Consider the following 17444-nt stretch of genomic DNA (forward strand, 5'->3'; position numbering starts at 1 on the left):
TGTGGTTAGCTAATTAATAATTTGTGTTAGTTACAGTGAAGGGATCTATGGAGAGGTGAATTAATACTTGTTTTATATTAAAGAGCGACATGATTGATGTGCTAATTATGCAGATACTTGTTCTMAATATTCTACTTTATTATATAAAAATATGAAGGCCAGCTGCAATAGTAAGCTCTGCTAATACATAAACACACAGAATAACAAGGGCAAGATGAATGATTGTCCAGGTTCATAAAACATCAATTTTTTTCTTCCATGTACGACTCGGACAAGCCCTGGGATCTTCTCACTGGATCAGAGGGAGCTGGGTATGGGTGGGGTTGATGTCCTGAGTGGTAGGGTTGATGTCAGCTGCTCTCTCTCAAGTGGCAGAGGTACACAAGTACCTCTGGTACACAGTAGTTAAGTGAAGGATTAATTAATCCTACTGACACCACAATAAATTAGTGTCGTTTGATGCTCAGCTCTGCTTTGTGGGGTAATTGTGTGCACGAAGTTACGCATGTAACTTCAGCTTTTGACTTCATTACAGTCAGAACTTAAAGCACCATTCAGGATCATATTTTAATGATGCAGCACAGTGATAGTCCATTTCTGTATCCCCCTCAATTAGCCCTGTTCTTCCATATTTGCTCTTATTTGGAACATTGGAACTGTAGGAAGAGCCCAAATTCCTCCACTCAGGTTGATCTATATGCAGGATTATAAGGCTCTTGTGTTTTATACTCATGTGCACATGTAGTATCTACTTTATTTATTATTTTTAAGAGAGATTTTAGGTGTGGTTTAACAGACTGACAYATTTTGGTACAGCTGCCTTCTGCATTTTCTTACTTGCAAAGCCTTAGTGGCCAGAGTGCATTTATTTGTACAGGTTTGCAGGGGTAAAATAAACTAGACCAGATATATTTCAGAACCTTTAAAAACAGTTTAAAGTAGATGTTTCTATAAATCCCCATTTTATTACTGGAAGTGCAGCTATTTCATGGAATAGGACATGGGGTATTGTTTCCCTTTTCCCTGCTGGAAGACACACGCAGCTGATCAGTGGCATTTACAGAGGGAGAATCAAGCACATTAAGCAGCTGTTTGCACAGTGCTATATGCTGAAATACTAAGTCAGTCCAAATTCCCATGAACTTTAATGGTATTTTTTTTTCTTCTAAGCAATTCTCTGTACAAGCCTCATTAAATGAAGAAAGGATTTCTATTGATTACGTTAACTTTAACACCTGGCTGGGAGGATTCAAGCGTGAATGCTGCGAAACTCTATCCCTGTTACATGCAAAGGAAAATTATATGTTGGCATGGGGAGAAATCTCCTGGTGGTAAAGGAATCCCAAACAGCCCTTTGAAAGTGTGCCTCTTGCTGGCCCCCTCACAGCTGGAATTAGAGAAAGGTTAGGGTTGGAGGGGACCTTACAGCTCATTAGTAGATGAGCCTGATGGATAAAAGTGAGTGTGTTGGACCTGGAGAGGAGCTGTGCCAGCGCAGATGCTGCATGTTAAAGGTGTGGCTTTGTGACAACACAGCCCCACGAGAGTTGGTTCTTGTCCAAGTCATGTAATTTTGCAAAATTGAGCTCTGGAAGTTCCTTTGTACTTTTGGTGTGGCCTGTGGAGCAAAGGAGTTCAACATGTCCTTACTAGCATTATGAATCCAAGGAGAGCTCAGGTGCCTCTCCCCTGTGCTTTGGGAGCCCAGCAGGAGAACCCTGGCACCCCATGGACTGCCCCAGATCTGCTYCAGCCCTCTGGGGACTTTTTGGGCTGTACAATTGTCACTCTAAGATACAGAGTTTTACTTGCTCATGCTGAGATTGCTGCTGYCTTTTTAACTGTGCATGGTAGGGCAACAGAAAAGGCTGTATGGCTTTATAGAGTGGCTCCCCTAAAACTCTGTGTTTCTGTTCAGAGGACATTATTATTTGTGATTTAAAAAAAAACCAAAACCATAGATTTTTTAAAATTAGAAAATGGAACATATTAAATTTGGAGTTAATGTGATGTGAAGTATTCTGCCAAATTGGAGTAATTGATGGTAATAAAAATAGTCCATTTAATGGTGATTTAAATTCCTGTTTCTGCATCTGTAACGTTAGAGTGGAATCTTGTCTGTTTTTTACTTTCAGCAATCTACTTTAAAGTGCTTATATAGTGAGCATTATTTAGTGCTTTTAGGATTACCCTAAACTAATCTAAGCTGTGCCTCATTAGTTTTCCTACTCCGTGGAATAAAAAAATTGCCAGCATTGGTCTTTAAAGTGCATTCTGCACTTCTGCAATTACCATATTGATGATTGTTTTTGCTATGACAAATAGASTATGCAGTTCTGTTGCACTCTCTACTTCCCAGCAGTTCTTAAATTTACAGTACTGGTGAGCTGTAGTAGGCACGATGGGGGGTTTGGTCTGCAGTGTATATTGGTCAAATGTAAAGGGTGATATGCAGATGTTAAAATTAGAATGTGTGAGAGAGCCACGTGYAACTACACTTGATCAGCTATTTTGGTAAAGCTGATTAAGGATTGGCTTTTAGGTTGCTGGGTTTTAGTTAGTACAAAGGGGTTATTTTTAGTGGTTCAAAATATTCYGATATTTTGAGTTTAGAGCAACTTGAAGAGAAAAAAGCACTTAAAGAGRAAAAMAAAACCCAACAAACAATTTGTATGATCTTTCTGGTGATATTACACAGAYATAACACACAGAGGTACTGCTGGAAAGCTCATAGGTTATCAATGAGTATCACAGGTAATCAATGAGTATCCCAACATTTCATCCAGAGATTKCATCTCTGCAGCAGCTGTTGGCAGCCTTCCATCCCCAGCATGCCAGATCCTGGTCACTCAACAGGCACTGCCTTGGGAGAGACATGCAGCAGTGCAGATGTGCTTGTCTTCAAAAGGAAACTCTTATTTGAGGTTGTGCTTTATTCCTGTGCTTCATGAGAAGCAAATCTTGCAACTCTGTCCGTGAGGCTTTGCYGACTGACCAGTGCAAGCTGTGGTGCCCCAGTTTATCCATGACCTGCTCAAAGACATCATTACCTTTTTACAGAATAGATGGCATAATAGCAACATTTCCTGGAAATCTAGTCTCTCTCATGTGAAAAATGAGCAGGCACCCCTCTCCTCATTCATAGTTCTCTGGCWTCTTTAATGAAACACTAATGCTTGAACATGTGATAAAATAAAAATTAYTTTAGAAATGCTACTCTGTGGGGTTTTGGTAGTATTTTGTCAGATTCTCAGAGCTCCTTTGCTCTCTGTKGACTATTATTTGTCTTCAAACCGAAGTTTAGGAGTCTGGAGTTTTTCTTTTTCATAAACATGCGTGTGATGCGCACGCAGCTGGACACCAAGTGGTGGTGGCAAAATGAAACTGAGATTTTTCAGCTTCTTTGCGTCTCAAACAAGTATGAGAAAACCATATATTTGTTTATAAATGGGCACTGTTCATGGGAGTGATGCTTTCAGTTGAAAAATTGTAGCTTTCATGACTCTTGCGTGTTCAGGGGTTTGTTTTGTAGATATCAGTAAGTCATGAAAAATATTACATTTTAGACAGAATGAAGACACCTTTCAGGTAACTCCTTTCAGATAATCCTGCAACTTGACTGTAAGGCTCCCATATGTATCAGAGAGACTCATGAGTACCAGCAGTCATTTTTAACACGTGTGTTTTTATTATTCCAGACTCTTCTGTCAGTCTTCTTTAATGCATCTTTATTAAGGTTAGAACCACCTCAGTTAAGTATTTCCAGGGGCTGCTATGTTATAATTTTTGGGTCTAGGAAGAGATAAAGAAATTTGTGGCGGTCAGGAGATTTAATCAGCATGTTGATTGCTCTGTGTGTGGTCAACATTCATTTCAAGGAATATTTTCAGGGCTTTGCAAAAATATATATTTCTAGGTAACAACACTTGGAATATGTCTTCAACTTTTTTATCCCCCCTCTGTGTATGTCCCCCAAAATGAGTCTCTTATTTCCTTTATTCCAACTTACTTTTTGCTCCACATGCTGGAAGTTGAAGGCAATTTTGAGACCTATTTCTAGGTTTCGTAAAGTTATGTGGATCTGGGCCTCTCTAAGTCTGTTTCCCAGTATTGAAGAACTTTGGTTTCTACTTTCTTCCATATAATACCTATGGACATCAAATAGGGAGGAAGGATGGGAAGACAGTTTGCCAGATATGCCAGATATTGTGTAGAAAACATTTGAGAAACTCCACAGTCTCCAAGGGCTGCTTGGCTTTGCCCAGTAGAATAATATTTTTCTCTGAGTAATTGTACATAATTCTGTGGTAGGRCCAGGAACTGCAAACAAAAAAATATTACTTGATTCTCCTAAAACAGCATTGCTTTGTTCAAGTCTCAGCAAATATTCAGAAATCTGTAACTTCTTACTGCCTGTGAAGATGAATCCGTAGGAATTTTAAGGAATTATATGGTTGAATATGGAATAGTTAGGCTGTAATTCTATGTATTTCTATGGATATTTTCTCTGATGCAGTGTAATATGCAGCTGGCCTGATTTTAAAGTAAAATTCTGCAAAAATAAACCCATATAATTAACTATCACTACGATTTAGCAAAGGAWGTGGTGGCTTTTCTTGTATTCAGGGTTTTAAAATATATTGTCATTTCTAAAGGGTGAGTTTTATACCAACCAGTGTAGTGGTTTGGGCCAGGAACATCTTGGTTGAACTCCACAGCCGGTRTTTCAGTTTGGGAATTTGCTTAGGAAATCAGTTGTGTTCAGTGTTTTCATTAGCAGCGAGCAGGCTGGAATACAGAGTAGCTTATAAAGTATGCAGATGACACCAAGCTGTGAGGATCTGAAATGCTTTTCTGTATCAGATCAGAATTCAAAATAAACTTGCCAAATTGCAGAGATGGTCTGAAATCAGCAAGATGAACTCAAATTAAGTGAAGTGCCACATGATATATTTAGGAAAAAGAATTTTGATACACAAATACAAGACAGGCAATACCTGTTAAGGAGAGAAACAGGTAACAAGGTTTACAGTACACTGCTGTTGCAAACGAAGGAAATGTAGCTCTGGAATGTGTGAAGAGGAATGCTGTGTCTGTRATGTTGGGTAATTATTCCAAATTAGGGCTGGTGAGGTGTGAGTTGATATGCTGTATCCATGTTGGGTTATGAATTTTTAAAAACCTCTGGAAAACTGCATCATTTAGAGAACTGAGCTTGCCTAAGTTAAGTCAATGTTAGTCACAACCATCTGATACGGAAAGATTTTAAGACCAAAGGTAGAGGGAAATTTTCTCCATATTCCTGAGTGAAGAATTAAGGGAAAATTTTGCTATTTGCAATCACAGTGATGAGGGCTGTGCTTTACAAAACACCTTTTTGAAGCTTAAAYCCCAGAAAAAAACACCGAGAACTGTTGTAGAGCCTACTTTTCAAGGAGAAGTTACAGAAATGTGTGCTGGGTGTAGCTTCCTCAGCCCAAGGAGGACGAGATGATGCCTTTTAACTTGTATGTCTGTAAATCTGTGCAGGAGATGAGAGTAGGAGAAATAGCTTGAAAAAYTTTTCTCTTGAAATGTCCAGGAAAATGGAATCGGCACTTTTAGTGGAAAAAGCTGCCCACCCCATGGGACAGACAAGCTGCTCCCACAACTTGGGATCATGGGATTAGAGAATTTCTGAACCCCAAATCCATTTCTCCGTTACACCTACACCTGGTTTCGGACATCACCTGAGGAAGAATGTGATTCACAGCTACTGACTTCGCCTCTTAGTCCTAACTGCGAAGAAACTATTTATTTATGTAACTTTCTTCCACAAGAGTTTCCATTAATTCTGTTGATGGAAGCATTTTTCAGCATTACGATAGTGAAATAAAGCACAGAGCATTAAACCCTTCTCTGTCTCCAAAAAGTGAGAAAGAAAGGAAACTGACCTTGAAAAGGTAATGCTTTGGTTTCTTATTAATTTAGAAATCTGAGTTAGTTTGATGCTCTAATTGCAAATTATATTTTTAAATGTTTTCCTTTATCAACCTTGGTAATTTAACAGAATTTACCAACTGGCAAGTTTCAAGCACTTTTTCTTCCAAATTCTTTTTATACCACAACACTGCTCCTAATCATCTGTGAAAAAGCTGCCATGCAACAGAAGACTGGGAATTGCTAACAATAATGATGGAAACTAATTCAAAGCAGGCCACAGGTAGAAGCTTTTGTGAAAGCAATCTGCATCTTTTCAAGCTGGTCAAGCTAGAATAGCCTTTTAGAAATGCAGTTTCTTCCATTCCAAAGGAAGCCCAGCCTGTATTGGTACATTATCCCTGTACCAAACAAATACCTAATGCACAGGACAAAAAAAGGAGGCAACAGTGATGCATTGGGCAGGGAAAGTTTTAGGCAAGTTTGCCTACATTGTCTCTCCCTTTGCTTCTCAGCCTCTGCAGTGCTTCACAAGCCCAGGGGCACTTCTTTTGCCAAGCTTTRCCCGTGGTCTGACCCTGGTTTTCCGTGTCTYTCCTCTKCTGCTCTGGAGAATTGTCCTGAGASCTGCAATCCTTTCCGGAGTTGGCTTCCAGAGGCTGCAGATCCGACCTAATCTCGTTACAGTGCTATTTTGGACGCTGTGATTTAATATTCCTGTGGGGCTGCCTTTCCCTAAAAGAAGTGATGTAGCRTGTTTCATAAAGGGGTGGTAAAAGGTGAGTGACAGGCAGTGTGAATCATGGCATAAATCATTTCAGATACAGAAGTGCAGCTTTCACTCCAGAGGGAAGATATTAGGAAAGGATGTCAGTGTTTTAACTTTTTAATTGCATCTGCTTGTTTGTTGCTACTCGCATTCTTTTTGCTTTTGGCTTAATTATTTCTCCCTAAAGTATGCTGCTTTCCTAATAAGTTGACTAAGCTTGAAAAATTGATTCAAATACATATTAAATAAGAGCTTGTGAGCTCCAGTCACAGCAAGCAACTCCTGAGTTTGTTGGTTTCTTTAACAGCACCCAGAGTCTTACCGAAAATACCCCAGCTATTCGATCTGTCTCTTGTTCTGTTCACAGCTTGGTCAGCATCTAAATTTTATGACCATTTCAACAAATTTAACAATCAAGCTAATCCCCCTCAGATTTTGCACTGAAAATAAACATTGTTTTCTGTGTGGAGGAAGGTGATTTGTTCCTTGCCTGCTGCTCTGGTTTAGGGCAAGTTAGAAAGGAGCTTTTTCTGTAATGTGTAACAGCTGACGCTGTGGACCAAGTGATTATTTTTTTTTTCCTTTGGCCAGCAGTAATTATCATCAACCTTGTAAGTGCAATAAAAGGAATGAATAAGTAAAGATTCTCTTAAGAAGTGATTTAGATTYGTGCCTATTGTTATTTACAGGCCTTCTAGATAAAAGGCTAATGTTAGGTTGCAGAGGTTCACAGCACACGAGACTATTATRACTTAAACAATTTGCATGTTATTATATAGGTTCTAGAAAAATCCTCTTGCCCTGATCTGATTAAGGACTCTGTCTTGAACAGGATTATGGATGTTTTTAAGTTAATCTGCTGTGAAATCGGTCAGACTCCTGGTACTGCATAATTAAGGTATATGCATGTGTCTTCAAAGGATGAGACCTCTGAAAACACATGCAGATCAACAGAATAGTTTTGATTTTTTTCTCAGATTTGATCCAGGGTGAAAGTTGGTTGTTAAGAAGAAAATTATTTTATATTGGCACAGCATGTACACAGTCAGATCTAACGCAGTAAAACCTGGATAGGTTACAACACTCAGCTAATACAAATTAATGCATTTTGATAATTGCACTTGTAGTGGATAAACAAAAAGTCATTAGAGAATGCTACAAAATGGATGTTCTGAATTTATCACAATTGTGCCTGTATCAGTGACTTACAGTGATGTGTTCAGTACAATTATTTGTGGAGTTGTGTGGAGTATCCACTTCCTGAAATTGTTTCTTTTTGAGTGGAGAACTGAGTTTGCCAAGTTAGAAAGCRTGTGAATTTATTCCACTTCACAGGAATAAATACGTTTGCTGCTGCTTTACAGCCRAGAGTGAAGATTCAGTGTGCATGGGGACTAAAATAAGTACATAAACTCGGCTGTGAATTAGGAAGTTGCTCGGCCTCTAGAGATACGACTTCAAGTCTCTGGAAGGCTGTTTTCTCATTATTTTCTAGGGTGTACCAAGGTCTGTTGGGTGGTCTWGATGGTAAACTTCAGGTACATTGGGATTCTAGCAAGTTTCCTCCCTCCCAAATCCTGAGTCATAGGAGCTTGGGAAGCAGCCAGGAATTTCACCAGACAGGACAGAGATTTTGAAGCATTGCTGCAACTGAGATCTATCACTGACTTCCAGACAGGCATTTACATAAATGAAACAAAAGATAGGAGCTTTGTGTTCTGAGTATTTTCCCTTTCTTACATTGTTTTGTGTTATTTTTTTCCTTTATCCTTTATTTGTCTGTTTTAGCTCTTATTTTCTCTATTGAAAGCATTTTCCCCCTCTTCTTTTTTGTCAGGAAAAGATAAATTTTAAGACCTCAACCAGGAATGCAAGCTATTCAATTATGCTACAGTTGCATAATAAAACGCTGAATTAAATGTCAGGGCTATAATTATTACTGAAGAATGCTGCCAGGTGAGACCAGGTAACTCAAGCCAAGATAAAAAAGGTGGTAGAAAATGACTATATTAGAGAGATGATGCTCAAAAAAGGCACGTTAAGATGAGTTGTAGTGATGCCTTAGGATTTTAGCTTCTATATTTTCACRTATCTGTAATCCTGTAATTCTTGAGTGGATAATTCTAGATTCCATATACAGTGCTGAGCTACTGTTCTCCCAATTTTAGACAAAAYAATTCCTCTTCAGGCCYCAAACTCAAGGACACCTCACTGTGCCAGGCYCCAAGAGATGGAAACAACAGAGAATTGGAGGGAGCAAACTTGGAGTAAATTACTTAATTACCTGAAGCTGTAATTGGAGGATTYACCCTCGATGTGCAAATGGCAAAACTTTTAAGTGTGAAAAACCCATGAGCCATTGTCCATTGTGGGTGCAGCCCCTGGGTGGGCTGGGACTGCCCTGAATGTACCTGAAGACCCTTCAATAAATAGAACTGCTTTTTATTCCCTTCTTTTTGTCTAGCCTCAGTTCTGCTCAGCCTAATAAGGCATCAATAGCAAGCAAAATTATTGATTAGACTCTTGTGATGCGTTTAGTTTTAATTCATTGGCAGGTTAGTCCTGGCTGAGGGCATTTGTCTGTAAAACCGGGAAGTTTTTCCCCTTTCTTGGGTCCGTCTGCCCCGAGGCCTCTCRGTGGGGCTGAGGGCTCCATGGGCTGTGAGGCAGTGGCCAGAGCTGCCCCTGCTGCCCTCGGAATGCTGCTGTTCACTTTGATTTGCCTCATCCTCACCCACCACGTGTAGGTCAGGAGGAAAATCAGGGATGTGCTGCAGAAAGAGGTCACCTYGGTGTTTTCTGTCACTCCCTTTCTGCTCCGGAAGCAATGGAATTTCTTTGTCTGCCCCTCAGTGCGGGGTGAGGTGAAAATGGCCTTCCCTTGATCGGCTCCTCTCTCTGTGGGGATTGTTTGGGCCAGCCCCGTTTGTGGTGAGATCCTTGGGGCGTGGGGTCAGGCAGCAGTGCCTAAATGATGCCTGAAACAGAGGCCAGACAAAGTTAGGAGAATAAAAAGCAGACAAATTTAATGAAGGCCTTCAGTGCATTCAGGGCAGACAAAGCCTGCTCGTGAGGCTGCACTCAAAAATGGACCCCGAGTCACAAGATCTTCACCTTTGTAAGTTCTGTCTTATTAACATATCAGATCACAATTCTCCWGTTTACACYTTCAGGTGATGATGTCAACCATCCCAAGCTTGCTCCCTGCAATTCACTATGTTTACATATTTTGGGGCTCTGAGGCAGCGAAGTGTCCTTGGATTTTCCAACTGARAGCAATGTTTTCACTAAAACAMTGGGAACAGAGGATTTTAGCACTTTATGAAGCCTAGAACTGCACACCAAAGCTACAGATACATGAAGAATAGGAGCTAAAAATTATTAATTTCAATTCCACCCACACCCAGCAGCTGTTCCRGGCCCTGGATGTGTGGCAGCTCAGAAATGTTGGGAGCACCTTGGTGGCAGAAAAACACTGTTGGGTTGTGCAGTTCGCCTATCCATCGCCACAGAAACTGTTCCTAATGCTTTAGTTAGATTGCCCTTTGTCTCAGCACAACTGGCTCATGTGCAGCAAAATCAGGCCTGGAATGAAATTTTGGCTTTYACAAACTCTGTAGATTTTTAGGGCRCAGTCCAGCAATATAATYAAGWATGTGAACAATATCACTGATTTCAGTAGGGCTGCTGATGGCCTCGTATTTATATATATTAGTTCTTGTCTGGGGCTGTAACCAGTATATGTCCTCTGGAATTCAGTGCATGTCGTGTCCTTGCCTCCAAAACGCGCCCTCATGGCAGAGAAAGAAATATCAGCAATTTCCCAACAGTTTCCACTATAAAACTGAGGTTTTCAGCCAGTTGTAACTTCACCCCAATGTAATTGCTCARCCCAAAATTTCCTGTGCTAGGTACGGTAAGCAAGGGTTTTTGTTTTTTTTGTGTAAGAAAGTGTTGGCTAAAATATTTCTGTCACTAGGAAAAATGCATTTGGGTTTTTTTTGTAATCTTGGAGGAACTCTGCTGCTTTCATATTTCGGAGCAAGAAATGCAGCAGAAGAGTTTTCTGGTCTGGAAGCAGCTACTGGCATTAACAACAAATCTYTTTGCCAGTACCCGGGAATGCAAATAAATTTGATCAAATCATGAAGTTCTAAAAATTATGTATCACAAGCAGTATTCAGTACAATGCTGTATGAGAAACTGGCAGCTGAAAGCTGTCTATATTGAGAACATACTTTTCTGTATAACTCCTATATGGGAAGTCATAGAAAACTGGATTTTGTTCTTGTTTCTGCCACAGAGCAATTGGGTGAGGCTGGGTAAGTCACTTCTGAGATTAAGTCAATCATTAATTTTATATTTCTCATTCTCTGAGTGCCTAATTTTTGAGACAATTAGGTTAGGTTATTATTTCATGTATAAGCACTGTCTGTTTTGTGTGTGGAATGACCAGTCCCTTCTCCTAACCATGMAAAAAACAAAGTACTTGGGTAATACTTGAGGGTGTGCTGAGCACTCAGAGAACAGGCTGATCATGGCACACAGTGTTTTGGAAACCCTGTCACCAGGARGTTTTCCTCCACCGGGATCTGAGATCTACCCTCCCTCAAATTYGTGGTTGTTTTAAACACTCAGCTGAGGTTCCCCCAGCAGCTTTGGGTGCAGCATTTTTTGACCTGAAGGTTGGTTTTATGTRTGTGAAATGGCCAAATGTAGAACATGCTGAGACTGAAAGTATTTTGCATCTGAAGATACTGTATTTTTATTTATGGCTCAGTCAAAATAAATTAAAATAATCGATGATTGTTTTGAAAGCAAATTACTGGGAGTACTATATATCTACCATGGCAAGTGCTGAAGAGATGAGAATGTCTTATAATGCCAGAGTGAGTTGTGTAAACAAGGGTATTTATATACTCAACAGCAGCAAATCTCCGAGAGGGTTTTTTGTTGGGTTTGTTTTTTTCCTTGGCTGARTCTCCACTGATCCCACTTTATCCCAAAGGAGGAGGAGGAGAAAACTAATGCTCCTATCACACATGTTCCATTATTGATTTCCATTCCAATCCACCCAAAGTCTTCTGTGCTGGAAATAATTAGACCCTGTGAACAGAGATGAAGCAAAAATCTATACAATGCTGGATTGCCAGAAATGAAGACAAGGGTGCCTAATTAATGTTGCAYATAGAATGCCTTTTGGATGAATGGGCTTCCCTTTCTCAGAAGCAGCTCAACAGCAGTCGTGTCGCAAATTTGCTGTTAATTAAATGGTGTTCACTGTGTGCCTGTAAAAATGGCATGGAGGAAGAGAAACATTGGACAGCARCAGCATTTTACAAAAGCTCTGCAATTAGAAGGAAAGACTGTGAAAAACAAATTTGCAGTCTTCCTACGGAGGGCAAGATATTTTCTTCCATATAAAATTAATTTTATGGATTTTCTCAAAGCTCCACAGGAATGTCTGGTCACTGCAGAAGTTTGAGTATTTCAGAAGTTGGACTGGAAGTGTGTTTGGAGGGTTGAGGGTCGGCAAGATGTTCCTGGGAGCTGAGGCAGGATGGCTGAGAGCACAGCTGCAGCCTGGCCAGGGCATAAGGGCTGTTCATTAGGAGAGGCAGGGTCTAGAGGAAACCACCAAGGTTTCATTTTCTCTGCAGGAAAGGTGAACTGAAGGTGATCTAAGGCTGTGGCACCTTGGGAAGTGAATAGGCAGATAGATCTTTAGGAAGAATGTAAGAGAGCCGATGGAAATGTTCACAACAGCCCCACTAAGAGCAGAAATATCTGGAGGGGGAAAATGGGGAAGATCTGAAGTATCTGCAGCAGGTTAAGAGAAAAATGTCAGCTGCATTTGTGTGCAGATAGCAGCAGTGGGGTTGTTGGTGCTTCCAGAGGTCTCCATAGTAGAGGGATTCTGGGACAGCTTCTCTYATCCTGTAATTTGCAGGCCACTGGTGCCTTCTCTCAGCCTTTAATTCTCTYCTTTTATCTCTATTTCCCCCTTGCTCTTCGAGGTATCTGTTGTGGCCAATCTAAGTGATACAACTGCACTCCGTGCATCTCTGGAGAATTTAAAAGAGCATCATTCCCTCCTTCTCTTTTTTTCCTATAAATGCAAAGGAAGTTTATCCTCTTTTGGAAAAGATAGAAATTTTTATTTTTTTTTTAGAAACTAGAGAATGAGTAAATCCCAGGCTCCTCAYTTGAGCAGATGGATTCAGCTGATGAGTCTGTAGGAATCTTTCTAGGCTGGGCATTAARCTGCAAAAATAGATATTTTCTGATGAAATTCTAGTTGACATAAATATATTTTCAGCATGGATTTGATAGAGGGAATTATTTTTCCCAGTGTAGTAGATGCTGTGGTTCTGGTTTAGGAATTTTATGAAATAATTTGAGTGCAGGAGAAAGGTATTAATAAAAAAAGAGATTTTTATGACAGTGTGCCTTCTAAGCCCTCTCTTTTCTTCCCATTTGGGTGCTTAGCATTGTCTCTCTCTCCTCTCATTCTGCTTTAATAAGCGTTTTTCTCTCCAAGCTGTCGGCTCTGATGCACAGCTGAAATAGGTGCACACACAGGTTGTGATTCCTCTCCCCATTATTGCATTTTGATTCTGAACTCCAGATTTAATCTCTCTAAATAATCCACTCCTGGGACTAAAGTCGACTACTAGAACTTTTTGATGTTCAACAAATGGTGAGGCATTACAATGATCTAAATCAAATAACCAAATCCATATAAAATACACTACTTGTTATCTTTCCAACAGATTGATTTTCTTCCCTGGATCCATTTCAAGCTGCACTGCAGTTGCTAAATCAAAAATAAACTGAGTTTTCAGGATAGGGGTGTGTTAAGTGTATGATTTCCATTACATCGCAGCGTGCTACATATTAAAAAATGAAAACATGGAACACATTTGAGTGCAGAATTGAAGCGGATTTTCTGACCWAGACCCAGTGAATGAGCTCTGAAGTGCTGGCAACGACTGCAGCTCCTGGACTGTAATTATCATTTGAGTTATTTCTCAGTGGTAGGAGACTTTGCACCTGTGGGCACAAGTGGAGACAGGCAGACACTGGTGTTTTTTGAAATTATTTTGGATAAGTGGGAAATTTAATCATGGTGYAGCTTGTTAATCTGTTGCATGTTTGTTAGAACATAAACTAACAAAATATTTCAAATCATTTTTTAGGTGCTAACTGGAACTTCAAGAGAGTGTGAAAACAATTCTGGTTTCACAGAAWTCAGTCCTGGTCTGTTTTCTGAAGCAGCAGAAGCAGCTCATCTCCACAGCRCATATTTTGAATTCTCACGAGCTCAGAAAGCACCAGTGCTCACACTCATGGGCTGTTGCCCAACAGATCTTATGTATTCACTATAAAATGGATCTGGTGCAGAACATAACCTGYCTTTCTTTTCTCCTGCAGCTTGGCTTTACACCCCCGGCAAGACATCGTGCTCACTGGTGGTGATGACCGCCTGTGGAAGACGTGGGCCTTCCCTGATGGAAACATCCTCCTGACAGGGGAAGGTCACACAGAYTGGCTCTCAGGCTGCTGCTTCAGGCCCAGGTCAGTGCCCAGAGTCCCTGAAGTGGCCATGGTCCCTTTTGGAGCCCCTGCATTCTCTGCCCTGCTTTGCTGCCTCTCTGTTCTCAGGGGGCCCCATGCTCTCTGCAGAATTCCCAAACGTGGAGGTAAAATGTTCCTCTGACTTTCAGTGTTGACTTAAGATTGATTGCTGTTAATATTTTGTACATCTTGAACTCTGTGCCTGTGCACATAACAAGGAGTAATAAGCTTTTTAGGTCTTGCTGTATTAATTTTCTCCCTGTTCGTGCACTATGGCAAACACAGTCCSATTATTAATAATACTGAAAAGTTGATTTCTTGTATTAGGCATTATTTGTCATATGACTAAGAATATTGGAATTTACCTAGAGAATAAGAATATGAGCTCTCCTGCTCTTTCATCATATGGATTTGAAGCTGAATTAATAAATGAAAGTGAGCACTGAAAATAAAAATTAAATATTTAAGTTACAAGGGTCACGGAAATAGGGCAAACATGAATTAGATTTTTTGGTCGTTCTGTTGAAAAATAGGRCACCATTTTACTCTCGAAACTAAAATCCATGTGATAAGGCTGAGTTTCTATATGTTGAAATTACTTTGCATCAGATTTGTGAGGCAGCAGTTTAAATAGAGTTCTTTACTGTTAATATAATAAAGGTCTGCCAGGCTATTCACCTGAGGCTCGGTTATAAAAGGAGCATTATTAAGCCTTCAACCTTGTATTTTCATTGTGTTTATTTTATGAAGCAATATTAGCTCCCTTCTTCATGAGGAGGAAATGTATCCTATTTAATTTCATGGTTCCTCCTGATTTCTGAGTTTGTAATGAGCTAGCAAAGGCACACACAATCCTCTAAACACAAGAAAATCCCCTCTTTTTTTTCAAAATCTCGAGAATAAGGAGTCACATTTTCCGGGATGAATTGARCATGCACTTACTCTCTGCTTGCATCACTTTCTCCTGTGAAAAAAGGGCTTTTTCTTACGATGCTTGTGTATCATAGTGCTCTCTTTTTCACATCTGTGTCCTTAGAAATAATTACATTTAAAAGAAGAAGATAATATKTAACATAAATAATTGCATATCATACCGGAGGAGAGAAATGGAAGGCTCAGCCTCTTGTTTTAAGGKGGTAGGARCATTTGTCTATTAYTGAGTGACAGATTTCAGAGTTGTGAGTGCTGGACATGGTTTAAACTTGCAGATAAACAGAATGCTGCCTTTGCTTCTTACCTGTTGTGAATATAAAACTTAGCATGGGGGAAGAAAGGGAAATACAATTAGAAGAGCATGTTATCATTTATAAAGCTGCTGGGCATACTAATCAGATTTTGATAATGCATTGTTACCATGACACCCGCTGACTCAGAGACTCAAAACTATTTTCTCATTAGTCTTTGACCAGAATACAGTCCTTTCAATAGGCTTTCCTATTTCTCATTCAATTATTGAAATTAAAATGAGTTGAGGTACATCATTATTCTCTTGCAGTATAAATTGACTCCTGCTGAATGCTCTGGAGTGATTCAAAARCAGTGCTGTTAAAATATTGTCTTCTGTTACTGCATAAAATGTATAATGTGGCAGAATACATTTAATCATCCTCTTTTTTTTCCTTTTTTTTTATTTTTTGATAAGAAACTTGTATATATCTGTTTTTTTCCAGAAGTAAAACCAATTAAGTAAAAATGAAGAGTTCTAATAGATTTTTTTTTTCTGGAATCAAATGTAGATAACCTCTAGTTTTGGATAAACCAAAAATATTTATCCAAAAGTGGAAAMRAAAAATATTTTTATGCCTTTGGGCTACTAAAATGTGATCTGGATAGAACTTCCAGAGTTCTGCAGTCCTTCCTTTTGGTCTTCTGTGAGACCACTTCTCCTCTGTGTTCTCCTCTATCTGTGCAATCAGGTTTAGAACAATCTCTATTTCCGTGTTCTGTGTGCAGCCACATGTGAGTGCTGTCAGATCATCTTGGTMCAGCACCATGCAATGACCCCACCCTGACACCCAGGCACTGATGATTTGAGGAAAAAACAAATCTGGAGCAGTGACGTGCATTTAACTGAAACTTCTGCACATACACATGACTTAAAATCTGGTTTTTTATGTGCTCACAGAGTATTATTTGAGCAAGGGTCTTTCTCATGGTTGTGTCTGTGCCAACACCRTGTAAAGAGTGGTTGCCAGTCTCGCTGAYAGCTGGGAAGATCTSTAAACTTGAAGCTAAAGTGTTGTTKGGTTTAYAAATCCCCAGTGTCTCCCAGAGCCATGGGAGAATGYGATTCTAGGCAGTGGCAATAACAAGGTAAAGGTGTGTTTTAGGCTCTGAACCAGATGTGACAGAGAGGAGGATTGTCCTTTGGAGCTTTCCCAGGACTGATGTACCACAGTGTCCTTCAGCATCATCACTGAGCCTCAGGGGCAAAGAGTTGTTGGACAGAGGAGTCTATTTTTCCCTGCTCAGTGACAATGTGCTTCACTCCACAGTGATTTTTTGCTGGAAACCACCTCTCTTTCACTTGTGATCAAAGCAGGGTGGGGTGAGAGTGTGCTGAGGCTCCAAGGCTGCCGCCGTCTTGCTCCTGGGTCRGCACGAACAGTCTGGGTGGCCCACGTGTTCTCCCTGCAGTGGCTCCCAGGACAGGAGATGAAGGGCAGCAGCCTGCCTTTGTGCATTGAGGAGAGCAGAACAGCTCCCTGTGGATCTGAGAGTAAAACATTGCCTTAAGCTTTTAAAATAAAAGTAAAACTTCAAACAGGTGCTGTCATCTGCAGTGTGGGGTAGCTGGGAGGAGGGAGGAGAACAGTTCTTCCTTCTTTGAAACTCAGCTGGCACCTGGTCAGACTTCAAAAACAAACAATGTTTTTACTCTGGTCTGGCTGAACACTGCTTTGCAGATGAATTAGCTGTTTCAAGCTCCTGTCACTGCTGAAATATTAAATATTTTCAGCTTGCCTTTCCTAGATGTGAAGGAATGAGGGAGTCAGAATGTCTCCTGTCATARTCATACACAGAGGCTTCGTGGTAAGAATCTGGAGAGCTGGGAAAGAGCTGTGCAGTGCACCTGTGGGTGCCAGGTGACTCGAATATTTGAAACAGCACACAAAAATCTGCATCTACTGCCAGTTTCCAGAATAAGCTGAGTATGTTAAAGCTGTACCTTTAAGGA

General features: G+C 40.2%; 1 protein-coding gene across 1 annotated transcript in view; it reads left to right on the plus strand.

Moving 5' to 3' along the window:
• The window catches only part of SPAG16 (sperm associated antigen 16), a 342338-nt gene that overhangs the window by 144953 nt on the left and 179941 nt on the right, over positions 1–17444 (plus strand). Inside the window, exon 10 of the mRNA XM_057389798.1 lies at positions 14123–14266. Coding sequence (XP_057245781.1) covers positions 14123–14266 — 144 coding nt within the window. The remainder of the gene's footprint in view (positions 1–14122; positions 14267–17444) is intronic.

This window comes from Malurus melanocephalus, unplaced genomic scaffold, assembly GCF_030028575.1.
Source record: "Malurus melanocephalus ecotype Western Australia unplaced genomic scaffold, MMel_1.1 scaffold_20, whole genome shotgun sequence".
In the NCBI taxonomy this organism is placed as follows: Eukaryota; Metazoa; Chordata; class Aves; order Passeriformes; family Maluridae; genus Malurus; species Malurus melanocephalus.